This window comes from Terrapene carolina, unplaced genomic scaffold (genome assembly GCF_002925995.2).
Source record: "Terrapene carolina triunguis isolate 2854851 unplaced genomic scaffold, T_m_triunguis-2.0 Scaffold67, whole genome shotgun sequence".
Taxonomy (NCBI): Eukaryota; Metazoa; Chordata; order Testudines; family Emydidae; genus Terrapene; species Terrapene triunguis.
The window spans coordinates 52,276,140-52,293,567 of NW_020664418.1; the positions used below are offsets into that span (position 1 = coordinate 52,276,140).

Below are 17,428 nucleotides of genomic sequence, written 5' to 3' on the forward strand. Positions count from 1 at the left end.
CTGGGCACTTGCAAAGGGAAGGAGAGAAACCATTGGCTATCTTTCCTTCTCCTAGTTCAGGCTGAAAGCACCTGTTTCCTGGGAATTCTGGGGGGGCAGGGATGAGCCTGTAGACATGCCAGCTCTCGCTGAAGAGGCATAGCTGGGTATGTAGGGATGACCATCCTCTTGGCATAGGAAGAGCTGAAAATCTGACTAGGTCTGTTTGTCTGTTTAGGTTCTTTGAATTATTTGAGAAATATGATGGCTACAAGACAGGGAAGCTGAAGCTGAAGAAACCAGAGCAGCTGCAGGTGAGGGGAGACCTCCCTGGGGTCACTGTACAGAAGACCTGGGTGATCTGGATCCGAGAGAGAGCTTTTTGTGGGGCTGGTCAATGGGAGGAGCACTGCCTGATCACTCTCCCCATCACACACACAGCAGGTCATGTCACTAGCTTTCAGCAGGGACTGCTCATGGGCAAGAGCCTGAGGAAAGATGAATTGCTGTAGAACCACAATAATGTCAGTCCTGCTGCTGTCCCATCATGGCGCTGTCTCGGTGAGAGAGCGCCTCAGACTTCGAGAACTGGAGGAATTGAAGGCTTGTGTTTGCTCCTGAGCAGGACAGAGCTGCAACCTGAAAGTGGAAGGAACTAGAACTGGCCCTAACTTATCCCGGCTAAAGCTGTGTCTTGGAGATCAAAAATGTCCCTGCAGATGAATGTGGGAAACGGTTTCAATGATGTGAGCTGCCATGGAGCTAGGTGCATGCTATCTGAGTGTCCATCCTCCCTGGCTCACTGGGAGGAGAGTGGGTGACTGGGGGCTGGGTGTCCGTTAGCCTTGGGGCACTGAAAGGGGAGGGGGTGCAAACTCTCTGGGTACATGATAGATGGTGCTTGTTATCCCTGACAGGAAGTGCTGGATATTGCGCGCCTGCTAGTGGTGGAGTTGGGAACTCACAATGACTGTGAGATAGAGGAGAGGAAGTCCAAATTGGAGCAGCTAAAAACTGTCCTGGAGATGTGAGTAAGAGCGAGTCTGGTGGGGTGGAGGCTCATGTTAGAGCTGCCTACTTCCCGGAGGATAATAGTGCAGCTACAGAAGGGAGACACATTATTGAAGCACTGTGTGCTGCTCATGTCATGCCTGGCCAGTCCCCTAGGGGTGGCAGAGGCTGCAGTCACCTTCTTGTAGGCAGCAGTACCTGGAGGATGACACCAGCAGGGCTTGTTCCGAAACTGGCACCACAAGCACCAGTTCTTATTTTTTGGGCACTGTAAGCATGACGTCTTCTGGTTTTGGTGTAGAAAGGCCCAGCACCCTGACCTAGCAATGCTCTTGTGACAATGGGGAACTTCCACTGCTGGTAAAAAGGAAAAAGCATCCCCTTGATGCACAGCACTTGTGCATATAATGTCCTCTGTCTAGAGATCTGCAAATGGAATGGAGGTAGCTTTGCTCAGGGAGGTTGTTCTAGCCCCAAGAGTGCAACAAAAGGAAAACTGAAACCTTGATGCGGGCCTGGTGAATCCAGTATCTCTGGATTTGGCCTTGCATTTGCCTTGCAGAATAGCCTATGGGGCCCACATAACAGGTGACATGGTGGTCTCATGGCATCTCCAACATACAGAAGCCTAAATCTAATAAGTAAACCAGATCTCCCCTTGTTTGGGCCTAGGAGGCAGCACTATGGGACTCTGTGTTCATCTGTCAAAGGTATAGGTAGAAATTAAGAGTGTTTGACGCCCTCTGGACACTAATTTCTGAGTCCAAGGAAGTCTTCTGTTTTCAGACCATTTTGTTAAATGAGGCAGCAGGCAAACCTGCCAGCTTTGAATGCTGGGTCACAGATGTAGAGCACCAGCGCATAACTTGGCCACTTAGTGGTGCTGCCAGGAAACGAGCCCATCCAAGGACCGTAAGAAGGGCATTGCAGGGAGCTTGAGTGGCCTTGCCTTTTGCTGCCTGGGGACTATGGGGCCAGGGTATTGATTTCTCTCCCTTTGTGACAGGTACGGACACTTCTCTGGCATTAACCGCAAGGTGCAGCTAACCTACCTGCCTCGTGGGCACCCAAAAGCTTCCAGTGAAGATGAAGGTTAAAAAACCCCCACATGCTCCCTCTCAGACTGGTTCTAATCCCTGGGGCTCAGTACCTGTATGCTGCTCTGTCACCCCAGCTTGGACTGCACCTTTGGGGTTGTGCGGACAGAGCAGAGTGCTGGTCAGAAGGACGAATGCATGCCTTCTCTGCCACTATGGCAAGACCTACTGGAGCGAACACCTGAATGCTTTATGCCATCCAAAGGCTGGGAACACATACCCCCATCCCTTAGGGCGGATTGGAGTTCACATGCTCTGTCTTGAACTTCTGTCATTAAGGCTGGAAATTTGACCCCTATGTCCCCAAAATCCAGAGCCCCCTAATCATGCACTTACTGAAGTCTATTAGACAGGCTCTTGTTGATCCAGCGCCCACTGAAATCACGCCCATGCTGAGACTCCTCTGCCATTGCCCTGTAGGCCCGTTGGTCTCTGGATCTTGTGCCCCTATTTTATAGTATGGTGACTGCCTGTTTATCTGTTTAGATGCCCGTAAAGAGCCCTCCCCATCTCTGCTACTGGTGCTGAAATGGGGTGGAGAGCTGACCCCAGCAGGAAGGGTCCAGGCAGAAGAGCTTGGTCGGGCCTTTCGCTGTATGTACCCTGGAGGCCAAGGTGAGCTTTCCCTCTTGTGCTGCTCATCAGTTGTGGTCTCTGACTGTGCAGAGGCCACACGTAGCCTGCTAATCACCACTGGTGACTGGACGCATGCATGCATCTGAATACTTTCTCTTGATTAGGCTCTAGTAGCATATGTGGCTCAGGGCTCCACCACTGCTTTAATTCAATAACTATTTCTGTTCTGTGTTTGGAAAGAAGGATGATGTGGTTGTCACATGAGGATGACTAACTACTTTCCAGTCCATTTGTAACAGAGGAGGATGTTAAACAACATATACTAGTGATAAATGTTTTAAAATCCAGCAGGCCTGGAGAACTTGGAGTTGGGAGGGCTGGCAGGGGCTTCCTACCCAGCTCCACATCCCTGCAGCTCCTAGGCGGCAGAGGCAGGGGCCAGGGCAAGGGCTCCGCTGCTCCTGCCACAAGCACTGGCTGCTGCAGCTCCCATTGGCTGGGAACTGCAGCCAGTGGGAGCTACGGGGCGGGGCCTGCGGGCAGTACGTGGTATGGAGACCCCTCTGCCGCCTAGGAGCTGTAGGGGGGCCATGCCAGTGGGAGCTGGGGGGGCCCCCACCTCAAAGTAAGCGCCCCCCTGTACTCCCCAATCCCCTGCCCCTAGCCCTGAGCCCCCTCCCACACACCCAAACTGCTGCTGCCGGCCCAGGGGCTGTCCAGCTTGCAGAGCCCCCGAGCTAGCACCAGCCGCTGCAGAAGTCATGGAAATCCGCGAAATCCGTGACCTCCATGACAGACTCGCAGCCTTAGTAATGACTAGTCACAGTCCCTAGGAAGAGGGCTGTGGAAGACAGGATAGGCATGGACAGAAAGGGGTTTGCAATGCAAATAGAAGTTCATTTAGTCTGTTAATAAACCAGACCCCAGAAGAGGAGATTTTATTTGCTACTCTAGTCATACAGTGTGTGATTGTCCCCCTCCCTCTGAGGCTCTGGTAGAGACAGGGCTGCTCCCCTGCTGACACTGGGTAAACTGACCCTGCAGTTTGTCATTCAGGGGCTAGTAATGGGCTGTCAATAGGAATGGCTCTGAGTATCCAGGTGTCTTCTTTAGCCCCTAATCACTGACTCGGGGGTTTGTTCCCATCAAGTAATTAAGGGCTGTAGTGGGTTTGGGGTCATTCCTCCCCCTCTGGCTCAGAGGGAGGCCCCTGTGCCTCACTACAAGGACCCACTCTAATAACAGTAACTTGTTGACACCAACCCTTTCTGGTTATGATGATTTCTCTGCTCCCTGGCCCAGTGCCCTCAAGCTAGGACTACGTGGATTGGTCCCATCCTGCAGTGAATCAGTAGAACTCTTAGCCTGTTTTTTTCAGCCTGTGTCAGGTATTAGCCAGGGCCTTCCCCACCACAGCTGTTTTCTGTGCAAACCCAAAGACTGAGTGTCGGTGTGACTGAACTTTGCAGAGAACTGTAACTGTCTCAGGAAGGTATCTGTTCCCTAAAGGAGTAGAATTTTGGATGTGTATTTAACTCTGACAGATCCTAGCAGCTGACTGCTGTTGGTGTTTGAAAGTTGTGTTTGAGTCTCTGCTCTCGTTCCAGGTGACTATGCTGGCTTCCCAGGGTGTGGCCTGCTCAGACTGCACAGCACCTACCGTCATGACCTCAAGATCTATGCTTCAGATGAGGGCAGGGTTCAGATGACGGCAGCAGCTTTTGCAAAGGTGACTCATCTCTTACGGTATCTGCTCAGTGCACAGCAGCCCAGATAACCCAGAGATGGTTCTTGGCTGTAGGGCTGATGGCCAGCAGCAAAGGATCTACACCGGGGTGGGCAAACCTTTTGGCCCGAGGGCCACATTGGGGTTGCAAAACTGCATGGAGGCCCGGGTAGGGAAGGCTGTGCCTCCCCCAATAGCTTGCCCCCCGCCCCCTATCCGCCCCCTGACTGCCCCCCTAAGAACCCCTGACCCATCGAACCCCCCCCTGCTCCTTGTCCCCTAACTGCCCCCTCCTGGGACTCCTGTCCCTAACTGCCCCCCGGGACACCCCCCCCCCCAGAACCTCCACCCCATCCAACTGTCCCCGCTCCCTGTCCCCTGACTGCCCCCCGGGACCCGCCCAGCCCCCTTACCATGCCTCTCAGAGCAGCATGTCTGGCAGCCGCGGTGCCCGGATGGAGCTAGACACGCTGCCACTCTGCTCGACAGAAGTGCATCGCTCCGCCGCCCAGAGCGCTGCCCATGTGGTGGCGTGGCTGTGGGGCAGGGGGGACACCAGGGGAGGGGCCTGGGACTAGCCTCCCGGGCTGGGAGCTCAAGGGCCGGGCAGGACGGTCCTGCAGGCCGGATGTAGCCCGCGGGCCATAGTTTGCCCACCTCTGATCTACACCATCTGGAGTTGCTACAAAACTCCACTAGATAGGTCTCAATAATTATTTTCCTTTTAAAGCAGGCCCAGATGATACGCAGGGTGAGTTCTCCTGTGGGTAACCCCTTTGCTGTCCTAATGGGGGTGTCTGAGACTGTCCACATTTCAGAGACTGTACATTTGCATGGGGCAGCACTGGCAGTGCAATATGACCCTCATATTTCTGCTGCATTTGACAGCACTGGAGCAGTAGTTGAAGCCTGGTAACGAATCAGTCAGATCCTGGGTGTGCATGATGCCAGAGCCATTTGTATGCTTCTAGGTGTTTGTTGCTTAAAAGGTTGTTTCTCAGAGGACTGCTTAGTTTAATGCAGGGGTGGCCAAACAGCGGCTCACGAGCAGCATGTGGCTTTTTTACAGTTAAAATGTGACTCACGGAGCCCCTCCCTCCATTCTTTGTTACCAGATTGGGCGGGAGCTCGGGGGTTCTGCCCGGTGGTAGGGTTAGGGGCTTCTGGTCTCAGGGCTTCAGCCCCACAGCGCAAGTCTGCCGGAGCTCAAGGCTTCAGCCCCGCTCCTGCTAAAGCCCCGAGCCCCGGCAGGTGTGACCCGGCTCTCGAACTTCTGAAGATTGTCATATGAGGCTCGGAGGGTCAGTAAATTTGGCCAACACTGGTTTAAGTTGTGTCTCTCTGGTACCACTTGGTTGTAAATGGGCAGTGAAATGTCCCAAATGACCGTGTGGGGTAGGGATCAGGTTGGGAGTGTCTGTGGGTACCATTCAGACTAATGGGAAATCAGAGTGTCTTCTGAAATCTGATTTGCAAGGAGCTTTCATTATATAAATGGTTCCACCCCTTTAGAAGTCAGTGACTCGAGGGTGCATTAGGCAGCCAAGGACTGCTCCAGTCAAAACCTACAACAGTTCTAGTTGCACTGACAGAATCTTTGGCACTTTCCTAAACACTACCATAGTTAAAACCATCCTCAGCAGCTAGGATTTCATTTGGTGACTTGAAGGAGAAACTAGTCATGAAATTTGCTAGAAAGTGTGCTGGCTTGTGTTTCACTGAGCTGAAATCCTCTCCTGTTCTGCTCTAGGGTCTCCTGGCTCTGGAGGGAGAGCTAACCCCCATCTTGGTGCAAATGGTAAAAAGTGCCAATATGAACGGGCTGTTGGACAGCGATAGCGACTCCCTCAGCAGCTGCCAGCACAGAGTGAAGGCACGGCTGCACGAAATCATGCAGAAGGATGCCAAGTTCTGCGAGGGGGATTACGAAAAGGTAACATAAGAACGGCCATACTGGGTCAGACCAAAGATCGATCTAGCCCAGTATCCTGTCTTCCGACTGTGGCCAATGCCAGGTACCCCAGAGGGAATGAACAGAACAGGTAATCATCTAGTGATCCATCCCCTGTCACCCATTTCCAGCTTATGGCAAACTGAGGCCAGGGACACCATCCCTGGCTATCCTGGGTAATAGCCATTGATGGACCTATCTTCCATGAATTTAAAATCTAGTTCTTTTTTTGAACCCTATTATAATCTTGGCCTTCACAACATCGTCTGGCAAAGAGTTCCACAGTTTAACTATGTGTTGTATGAAGAAATACTTCCTTTTGTTTGTTTTAAACCTGCTGCCTGTTAATTTCATTTGGTGACCCCTAGTTCTTGTGTTATGAGAAGGAGTAAATAACACTTCCTTATTTACACCAGTCATGATTTTATAGACCTCTATCATATCCCCCCTTAGTTGTCTCTTTTCCAAGCTGAAAAGTCCCATTCTTATTAATCTCTCCTCATACAGAAGCCTTCCATATCCCTAATCATTTTTGTTGCCCTTTTCTGAACCTTTTCCAATTCCAGTATATCTTTGAGATGGGGTGACCACATCTGCACGCAGTATTCAAGATGTGGGCGTACCATGGATTTATATAGAGGCAATATGATATTTTTCTGTCTTATTATCTATCCCTTTCTGAATCATTCCCAACATTCTGATCGCTTTTTTGACTGCTGCTGCACATTTGAGCGGATGGTTTCAGAGAACTATCCACAATGACTCCAAGATCTCTCTTGAGTGGTAACAGCTAATTTAGACCCCATCATTTTATATGTATAGTTGGGATTATGTTTTCCAATGTGCATTACTTTGCATTTATCAACATTGAATTTCATCTGCCATTTTGTTGCCCACTCACCCAGGTTTGTGAGATCCCTTTGTAATTCTTCAGTCTGCTTTGGACTTAGCTACACCTCTACCCTGATATAACGCTGTCCTCGGGAGCCAAAAAATCTTACTGCGTTATAGATGAAACCACGTTATATCGAACTTGCTTTGATCTGCCGGCGTGCGCAGCCCCCCCCAGAGCACTGCTTTACCGCGTTGTATCCGAATTCGTGTTATATTGGGTCGCGTTGTATCAGGGTAGAGGTGTATCTTGAGTAGTTTTGTATCATCTGCAAATTTTGCCACCTCACTGTTTACCCCATTTTCCAGATTATTTATGAATATGTTGAATAGTACTGTTCCCAGTACAGACCCCTGGGGGACACCACTATTTACCTCTCCATTCTGAAAACTGACTGTGTATTCCTGCCCTTTGTTTCCTATCTTTTTAACCAGTTACTGATCTACGTGAGGACCTTCCCTCTTATCCCATGACAGCTTACTTTGCTTAAGAGCCTTTGGTGAGAAACCTTGTCAAAGGCTTTCTGAAAATCTAAGTACACTATATCCACTGGATCCTGCTTGTTCACATGCTTGTTGACCCCTCTCAAAGAATTCTAGTAGATTGGTGAGGTATGATTTTCCCTTTACAAAAACCATGTTGACTCTTCCCCAACAAATTGTTCATCTATGTGTCTGACAATTCTGTTCTTTACTATAGTTTCAACCAGTTAGTCTGGTACTGAAGTCAGGCTTACCAGCCTATAATTGCCGGGATCACCTCTGGAACCCTTTTTAAAATTGGAGTCACGTGAGCTATACTGCAGTCATTTGGTACAGAAGCTGATTTAAATGATAGGTTACAGACTACAGTTAGTAGTTCTGCAGTTTCACATTTGAGTTCCTTCAGAACACTTAGGTAAATACCATCTGGTCTTGGTGACTTCTTATTGTTTAATTTATCAATTTGTTTCAAAACCTCCTCTAATGACACCTCAATCTGGGACAGAGCCATCCCAGGTCTTGCTGAATCTGGAAAAACCTAATGTGCCAGTATTAAAAAGGATGAACCGAGTGGTTCTAGTTTAGACAGCCTAACACTGAACCTGGCAAAATGTGGAAAGGCCGATATGGGATGTAATCAGTAAAGAATTAGTTAATTCCAGTCAACATGATTTTATGGGAAATAGCTAACCCAATATCACTTTGTAATGAGCTTACAAGTCTGGTTGACAAAGGTAATAGTGTTGAGATAATATACTTAGACTTCTGTAAGGCACTTGACTTGGTCCCATGTGACATGATTACAAGATTAACACTGTACAGAACCAATGTAGCCCATATTAAATGGGTTCAAAATTTGTCTCCCTAAATCTCAAAAAGAAATTGTAAATGGGGAATCATTCTGTGAGGATGTTCTAAGTGGCGTCCATCGGATCTGTTCTTTACTCAGTACTAATCGCTATCTTTACCCGTGATCTAGCAGAAAGTATAAAATAATTACTGGTAAAGTTTGCAGGGGTCACAGAAATTGACGGAAAGGTAAATAATGGCGGGGTCAGTTCTACAGAGGGATCTGAATCATGTGGTAAGTTGGGCTTCTTTGAACAGCATGCATTTTAGTACAGCTAAATGTGAAGGTCACATGTAGGAACAAAGAATGTAGTGGGTCACACTTCTGGGAATGGGGAGTATTTTGGAAAGCAGTGACTCTGAAAGGGACTCTCATGTCCGGCTGGTATCCACTAGGACCTAATTTCCAGGGCCTTGCACTGGTTAAGAGAACACATGCAATCCCTTGGATGCATAAGAGAGTATCAAGTAGGTGAGGTGCTGTTACCTCTGTATGCAGCATTAGTGAGACCATTACTGGTTACTGTGTCCAGTTCTGGTGTCAACCCTTTAAAAAGGATGTTGGTGATCAATCGGAGAGGTTCAGAATGATTTGAGGTCTGGAAAACCTGGCTTACAGTGAGAAAAAAATGAGAAACTAAAATAAGATCAATCTGTTTAGTTTTTCCAAGAGAGTTATTTGGTGGCGTGATCACTATCTGCAAGTAACTACCGGGGGAAAAGGCTTGTGATAGTAGAGGCAATGTGGCAGACAAAGGCATATCCCGATCCAGTGGCTAGAAGTTAGAGGAATTCAGACTAGAAATAAGGGTGTAAATTTTTAACAGTCGGCGTAATTAACCATTGAACAACTTGCTGGGTGATGTGGTGGGTTCTCCATCACTTGGATTCTTTTTGAATCAAGACCAGATGTCTTTTTCTAAAAGATATGTTCAGCCAGAATTTATAGGCTGATGCAGGAACCATGGGGTGAAATTCTCTGCCTGTTCTATGGGGGTGCTCCAAGTAGATTATCATCATTCTCTTCTGTGCCACATGTGCATACACATTTTATCAGGGCCGGGCCACAGGCGGCCTGTGTGCACTGGTCAGTTACTCACTTGCGGTCAGGCGACACATAGCGGAGTCGGGGTGGAACTGGGTCAGGCTACCAGGAAGTCAGGATCAGGCACCAGATTACAGACAGCAGGCAAATAGAGTCAGGGACAAAGCAGAATCAGAAGCTGGAGTCTAGGTCCACAACAAGGCAAGGTCTGGAACAGAAGCAAGCAGGAGATTTGTGTGGTTGCTCAGACCACTCTCCATGACGGCTTCCTGGTTTATATATCGACATGAGCCAATCAGTGGGCTGCCACTCAGGCCCTGCTGGGCTGTACTTCCTGCAGTGCCTAGCATCACTGGGTCCTCCAGTGAAAACCCAGCCTAAGTTTCCAATGGCAATATGGAAGTGTCAGCGGCCCAGAACCTGCATGGTCCCAGGTGCTAGTCCTACAGGTTCTTATGCACGCACTGATGGCAGCCCAAATGCTATCGGTGACAGTCTCTGAACTTACTTGAGAAAGGGATAGCTTTTCCTCTCTCATCGGCGATCCCTCGGCGTTCGAGGATGATTGTCATCCATAAAACGATAGCCAGTTATCACTGGTGCATCTTCAGGTGGCTTATGAGACCGATCCGAGATCCATAGATCTGGTCTCAATTGGGGCAGTCATTTCCCAGTGGAAGGGGTGGATCTGGATTGTCGATCAGGCTGCGGCATGTTCTTTTCTTCTTTCCTGTTTCTCAGTTTCCGGTTGTCTCCATTGATCTCAAAATACTGGGATCCTTGTCACAAGGTCCTTTTCCATTTTGGTTGGTTGAGGGCATCCCAGGAGTTATATCAATATTGCACTTCTTCATGTTAGCTTTGAGGGTGCCTTTGAAGTGCGTTATTTTTGCCCACCCCATATCAATTGGCCATGGCTCAGTTGTGAGAACATGATCTGCTTCGGGAGTCAATTTTCTGGCATTCAAAGAATGTGACCAGCCCAACAGAGTTGGTGGTGGATGGTCATAGCTTCAATGCTGGAGGTTTTGGCTTGGGACAGAACACTGATACGGGTGAGTCGGGCATCTCACTTGATTCAGAAGATCTTGCAGAGGCACCATTGATGGTATCATTCAAAAATCTTGAGGTGTCTACTGTACATGACCCTAGTTTTGGCACTGTACAAGAGAGCAGGGATAACAGCCTGGTACACGAGAAGCTTGGTTTGATTCTTGATGTCACAATCTTCAAAGACATGTTTTCTCAAGCGTCTGAAAGCAGCACTGGCACATTGAAGGTGGTGTTGAATTTCCTCATCAGTGTTGGCTTTCTGCTACAGATAGCACTTCCTTTACCTCAGCAGCTCAACAGTCTCCAGGGTCTCTATTGATCTGAATTACGGGAGCAGGATCCTGGTGTTTCAGAGCCTGTTGGTGGAGTATTTTAGTTTTCTTGGTGTTGAGTGTGAGGCCAAGTTGGTTGTAGGCCTTTGTTGGCCTCTTCCTCTCTGAGGTGAAGGGGACTTCCTTCCCACACAAGCATAGGGCCTCTTCCTCGCAGGTCTACCTGGAGCAGTCATGGCAGCTGAGCATGGGAAGTAAAATAATCAAGCCTGGATCCAGTGCACTCCATGTACGTTGTCAGGACCCAGACTCCTCTGTACTGATGAAGCACCTTGCAGCACTTGCCCTCACCAGCATCTGATGCACTGGGAGTAAAGCATGGTTCTCAACCTGGGGACCAGGAACAGATCCTGGAGATTATGACCACCATTCCTTCCTTACAACTATACTGGGGGAGGGTCCCCCAAACTTTTTTCTCTTGTAACCTGAGGTCCCAAAATGGAAGAAGCCGAGACCTAGTAGAGAAAAGGAAATGGCTTCTCACCTATGAATACCATCTAGCCCCTCTTGGAAGGTCTCTGCTGTAGCATAGAGGGAGACTTTTGCCAACAGGCCAGGTGTGGCATGGAGGGTCGGGGGAGGCATAGGCTGTTGGTGGATGCGTAGGATGACTGTTACACAGGAAGTTAGTTTGTCAGTTGCACACCATTTCAGAAGCTTAATTGCTGGGGCTGGGCTGGATGCTCTGTGCTCTCTATATGCATAGACACTAACCTTTTTGTGTTCTCTTTACTCTGCAGTTAGCACCTACAGGCAGCATCTCTCTGGTCAACTCCATGACTTTCATCCAGAACCCAGTAGAGATCTGTGACCAGGTGTTTGCCCTGATCGAGAACCTCACTTCCCAGATATGCAAACGTCTGGAAGATCCCAAATCTGCAGGTGAGCGGCTGGGCTTGGGAAGAGGGTTGTCCAGAGCAGAACCCTCTAGATTGGTCTGTGCAAGCAAGAGCTCTGAGCTGTATAAATACGTGTCTGCAGCAAAGCGGCTTAGGAAACACACTCATGCTGTTGATCTGGAAGCTGCCATTCCTATTTTGAACCATGTTCAGGAAAGCTGTAATGCCAAGGAGCCGGATTGCTCTGTGCTCAAGGTGTTAGAGTGATTACTGTTAGTAGCAATGCAGACTTCTTGGTGTGACTGGGTTTTCCAAGCCCATTTGTGGTATTTGCTATGAGGCTGTAGGTCTTTCTGTATTTTTCCTTTCCTTTCCCAGCAGGAATCCCAGCTATCAGAAACACCTGCAGTCTTGTCAGTTGAAACTCAAATAAGAGTAGCCTGGGTGTGAACATAGAACCATAGCAATGTGGGGCTGGAAGGGACCTTGAAGTCATCAAGTTTATGAGAATGTCATGTGCGACTGTGTCAAAAGCCTTACTAAAGTCAAGATACATCCTTTCTACTCCTCCCCCTCCCCCCCAGGTCATAACCCTTTCAAAGAAGGAAATTAGGTTGGTTTGGCATAGTTTATTCTTGACAAATCCATGCTGGCTAGTGCTTATAACCCTATTATCCTCCAGGAGCATACAAACTGATTGTTGAATCGATACCAGGTATTGAAGATAGGCTGACTACTCTATAATGCTGCAGGACCTCTTTTAGTACATCTACACTGCACTTTAAAACCTGCAGCAGTGAGTCTCAGAGCCTGGATCTATAGACCTCAGGCTCGTGCTAAGGCACTAAAAAGAGCTGTGTAGACATCTGGGCTCAGGCTGGAGCTCAGGCTCTGAAGCCTGGGGTCATGGGTGTGTTTCTCCAGCCCAAGTATGGACGTCTACACTACTCTCTTTAGTACAAGCCTGAGCCTGTAGCCCTAGCTCTGAGACTCTGTACTGCAGCTTTTCAAACCGTGTGGAGAGACCCTCTGTTCCCTTTTTCAAACCTACATGTTTTGTTCTTGCTGCTCTTTAGACCTGCAGCTGTACCACAGCGAGACTTTGGAGCTGATGCTGCAGCGCTGGAGCAAGCTGGAGAGGGATTTCCGCATGAAGAATGGGCGCTATGACATCAGCAAGATCCCGGATATCTACGACTGCATCAAATATGATGTACAACACAATTGTACCCTGAAGCTGGAGGGCACTGCTGAACTCTTCAAACTCTCCAAAGCCTTGGCAGATGTGATCATACCCCAGGTACAGTCTGGCTCAACTCTTTCCCCTCTCTCCTAGGAGTTGCGTTCGCTCTCAATAGTGGAAGTGTCTGACATGGGTCTCACAAAGGGATGTGTCTTCAGGCCCGTGTCAGGTTTCCCCGCTGTGTGAGCAAAAACCAGAAAGTCATTGGTTGGTGTTTATAAGAGGATTTCACTGTATTGAGTAGTTCCTATTTCTTCTGCATTTTCTCACTTGTGGGACCAAGGCAGCTACTCTGCAAGCCACCCATATCTTCTAGAGAGCATTGTCCACTGGGTCAGCTTGCCCCTCCCTCGCCCTCTTAGCCAGAAACCTTTTTCTAGCCTTGGAACCTAAGCGGCCCTAACCACCCTACAGTTCCTTCTAACCACTGAAGGGTAGCGAGCTTGGATCATACGCAGTGTTCTGCGTGCTTATCTTGTTGGGTTTTTTCTTATGCCATTTAGGGGCAAATTTTGTTTATAGTTAAATTATCAGCCAACTAATCCGATTTCTTAAGTCAAAAGTGCAGAAGATGAGATGTCCATCTGGCATGGGCTTCCTCTGGACTACCACGAGCAGAAGGGTAGGCTCCCTCACAACCTCAATGTCAAGGGAGACTTTTCAGGCCTGCTAAGCTAAGGTTAGCCATGTACAAGTCCAGCGTCAACGTACAGGATTGGCCTGCAGAGATGGGAAGTCTGCCTCAGACCCCAGTTGGTGGGAAAGCTCTTCAGGCCCAGTTGATTAAGTCTGGCTATCAAGTTAAGGATCTGTTCCCTATTAAGATCCCTGGATAAGTCCAGGTCAACCTAGCAGACCTGGCTGTATGCCTAAAGTGGCTCCTGAAAGGTCAGAGGCCATTGTCCACCTCTGAAACCAAAGCATGGATCTAGTTGTCTGGGATCCAGCCAGCATGAGGATCCAACCCCTTTGAGGAGGAAGAGTCCCTTATCTAGTGATTCTATGCTCAGCATGGGACCATTTAGTCCGAGGCCCTGGACCTGTCCTGTTCAATGGAGCCTGGTACTGCAGGTGTAACACACCGTGATCTTTAGAGAACTGCTTGTCTTACTGGCTCTATGCCCAAAATGGTGATGTGAGCATCCTTGTTGAGGTCCTTCCACCACTGGAGATTGGGAGCTACATTGCAAGCTTCTGATGGAGTTCAGGATGGTGGATCTGTTGTGGGATGGAGTCTTAACGATGGTCTTCCTGTCTGGTCATGTTCACATGTAAACACTTGATGCCCTGCTTGTCTAGGAGAGGGTTTTCCCCTTCCAATGCCCTGTCTTTCAGGCTCTCTTCTTGAAAGTCAAGAATGGGACAGAATCCATTTATAGACTCTTACCACCAGAAGCCTCAGCAATCAGTTTATTAGGTTCTGAAGCTGTGTTCCCTTATTCCAAGAAGGGCCCGTTGTGGTTCTCTTTGGTTCCTAGCCTACCCCCAAAAGCTCAGCTGTGCCACAGAAATTCAGCCTCCCAGGATTGGGTTTGAGAATCTAGCACTGGGGATCTAACAGGCTCAAAAACTGATGCCTGGCTCATGTCTGAGGACATGAGGTCATAGGCACTGACTCCGTGGGTGCTGCGGGGCTGGAGCACCCATGGGAAAATGTTGTGGGTGCTCTGCACCCACCGGCAGCCAACCTCCCCCCAGCCCCATCACCTCCCCCGAGCATGGCGTCCCTGCTCCTCCCCCTCCCAGCACTTCCCGCTCGCTGCCCAACAGCTTTTTGGTGGCACTCCAGACATTCCGGGAGGGAGGGGGAGGAGTGGGGACGTGGCACACTCGGGAGACGAGGCGGTAAAGAGGCGGGGCAGGGGCGGGGACTTGGGGGGAACGGGGTGGAATTGGGGCAGGGCGAGGGTGGGGCCAGGGGCCGCGGGGGTCGAGCACCCACAGGGCAGAGGGGAAGTCGGCGTCTATGCATGAGGTTATGATACAGCCTTTTTTCCCCACCTAGTCCTTTCAATTCTTAGGCATCTTAGGGATCCAAAGGTTTCACTATTATGCCATCTTCACAGAAAAACAAGCCTCAGTTCCAGACTCAGAGGATCTGATGAATAGCTCCACAAGGGGCTGCCTGTTGGCTTCAGAGTTTTTCTGCCGCTGTCACCGCTTGGCTGGCCCTTTTAAGGTGAGCTGGGCTCAGCCTCCCCTGCGATGGAGCAGTTCCCCCAGCTGATCCTGACTGTCTGGGAATCAAGTGGCTCAAGTCAGTTATCTGATCCAAGTGGGGAAGAGTTGGGTGACTCTCATCAGGGGTTGGGATAGTTGCTGGAGGGAGAGTCCCTCCTGTGACTGACCCTGAAGGGAGAAGGCAGCAGGAGAGAAGGAGGCTCTTGTGGCAGGGCTTGAAAAAGGCCATCACTCAGACAGCCTGGAAATAGACTTGGAATAAGGCTCCAGCGTGGGGAGAATCTGATTTGGGAAAGGACTCTGGGATGAAGTCCTGAGGGTAGAAGCCAGACCTGCAGGGAGAAAGTCCAGAGGTCCGCGCTGTGAGTGAGTGGGGCAGAAGGTTAGCCCAGGAGGGGTGGAAGACCCTGTTGTTTTATGCTCTGACTAGAGACTCCTGCTTGCCAGGGTCTCCCTGAGAGCAGGTGGACCTGTCGCAGGACTGTTGTTAGGGCTAGGAGGGAGATGCTGTGCCACAGCAGGCCACAAGCGGTTGCGGGGAAGATGCACTGCTGTCTCAGCAGCCCTATTACAAGGGTGAGAAGAGATGCTGGGAACTCTCCCCTTGTGCAGGAAAGGATCCATGGAGAAGAATGTGCTGTCAATCCAATTTGGACCTAGCGCTATTGGTGAGGGGCCATGAGACATACTTTGATATCCCCTGGATCTGGCAGCTAATGGCTGTTTGTTTCTGACCTCTCATAGGAGGGAGTACGAGCAGACCATTCGTGTTCTCAGAGCTACTGACCTCAGATTTGTCTGCTTAAAAACCAGGAAGTAAATGTTTCAATTCTGATTCTGGAGTGGCTCCAGTATGAAGTACACAGCAATCCAGAGCATCAGCACTAAGCATATCTAGATACCATGGAATTTACAGCACTGTCTTTGTCTTTTGTAACCCATGTATGGATATGAGAAACACCTAAGGGCTCCCATTCTCTGCTTTACTAAACCCTTCTTGGAGCTGATGGAGTACACAGGGTCTGGTGGACAGTCAGGCCCAGAAATTGACAAGAGCCTCTGTAAAAGAGCTCTGATTCCTCCCATCTGGAATGCAATGCATCAAGGTTTTTATTTGTAATATAAATAAAAACCTCAATACAGTGCATTCCAGATGGGAAGAATCACAGGGAGGGTGTGTGTGTGTGTGTGTGTGTGTGTGTGTGAGGGGGGGGTGTTAAAAGAAAAATCACTAAGCTTAAGGGTGTGTGAGGTTTGCTTCTTGGTTTAATGCAAATAAAAGCTTGCCAGCTATCATACAGTGTTGGCAGTTCGAGTACCTGGCATGGGGCAAATGACTGTCTGACTGTATTAACACCCTGGAGGACATAGTATTTGCTATGAGGTTTCAAAGGCAGAGCTCTTATTTCCAGAGGTGTTCAAGAGGGACTTGCCTTTCTGTGCAATAGTAACATCAAAACTACAAGCAACAAGCATGATGAGACAGTCTTGAGAGATGGCCATTTTCATATCTTAATCTACCTCGCTGACCATAATCTCTGGAGTCCAGAAAGACCTCTACCAATAAAACTGCAGCTTACCTTTGGCCTTTCTTTGGCAGCAAGTGTTCCATTAAATGCCTGGCTTTCAGGACTATTTTCATGAATGTCGGGGTGTCTTCATCTGTGTCCATACTTGACCTTCAGTAGAGTATGCAGATAATTTGTCTCTAGTATTTTATATAAACAGAGACACTTTCATCCACACTTAGGTTTGGGGGTGAAGAAGCCTTGATATTTACCAAACCTGTCAAACTTTCCTGCAGTGAACGGGTTTACTTGTGCAATTACATGATAACTTTAAGATCAGGCTATGTCTGAAGCCTCAGCACGGCTCTTCATGCCTGTACCAGGGTCTCATCTACCAGAGGGAGATAAATTATTGACAGACTCTTTGAGCAGAGTTTTTATTCAATAGCACAAGTGCTCTTTTCAAAGTCTCTAATTTGATTTTTATCTGCTTTTTTGCAACTGGGGTAAATAGCACTTATAGAGCTGAGCAAAGAGTGGATTTTTCAGTTTGGTTCAGATCCCTTCTGGAAATAGATCTCGTCAAACTAACGTGATACCTTTTTTGGGGAGGGGGATGAGATTACATGTTTGGTTGACAGAGGTAATAGTGTTGACATATTCA

The 17,428-nt window shown here is 48.9% G+C and overlaps 1 protein-coding gene across 9 annotated transcripts in view; it reads left to right on the top strand.

The window, feature by feature from the left end:
* PPIP5K1 (diphosphoinositol pentakisphosphate kinase 1) overlaps window positions 1–17,428 on the top strand; it is a 114,623-nt gene that overhangs the window by 18,317 nt on the left and 78,878 nt on the right. For all 9 annotated transcript variants that reach the window (XM_029910721.1, XM_029910725.1, XM_029910726.1 and 6 more), the window contains 8 exons: window positions 218–293; window positions 897–1,006; window positions 1,997–2,082; window positions 2,574–2,702; window positions 4,271–4,392; window positions 6,140–6,322; window positions 11,734–11,875; window positions 12,909–13,132. In XM_029910721.1, the coding sequence (XP_029766581.1) occupies window positions 218–293; window positions 897–1,006; window positions 1,997–2,082; window positions 2,574–2,702; window positions 4,271–4,392; window positions 6,140–6,322; window positions 11,734–11,875; window positions 12,909–13,132 (1,072 nt within the window). The remainder of the gene's footprint in view (window positions 1–217; window positions 294–896; window positions 1,007–1,996; window positions 2,083–2,573; window positions 2,703–4,270; window positions 4,393–6,139; window positions 6,323–11,733; window positions 11,876–12,908; window positions 13,133–17,428) is intronic.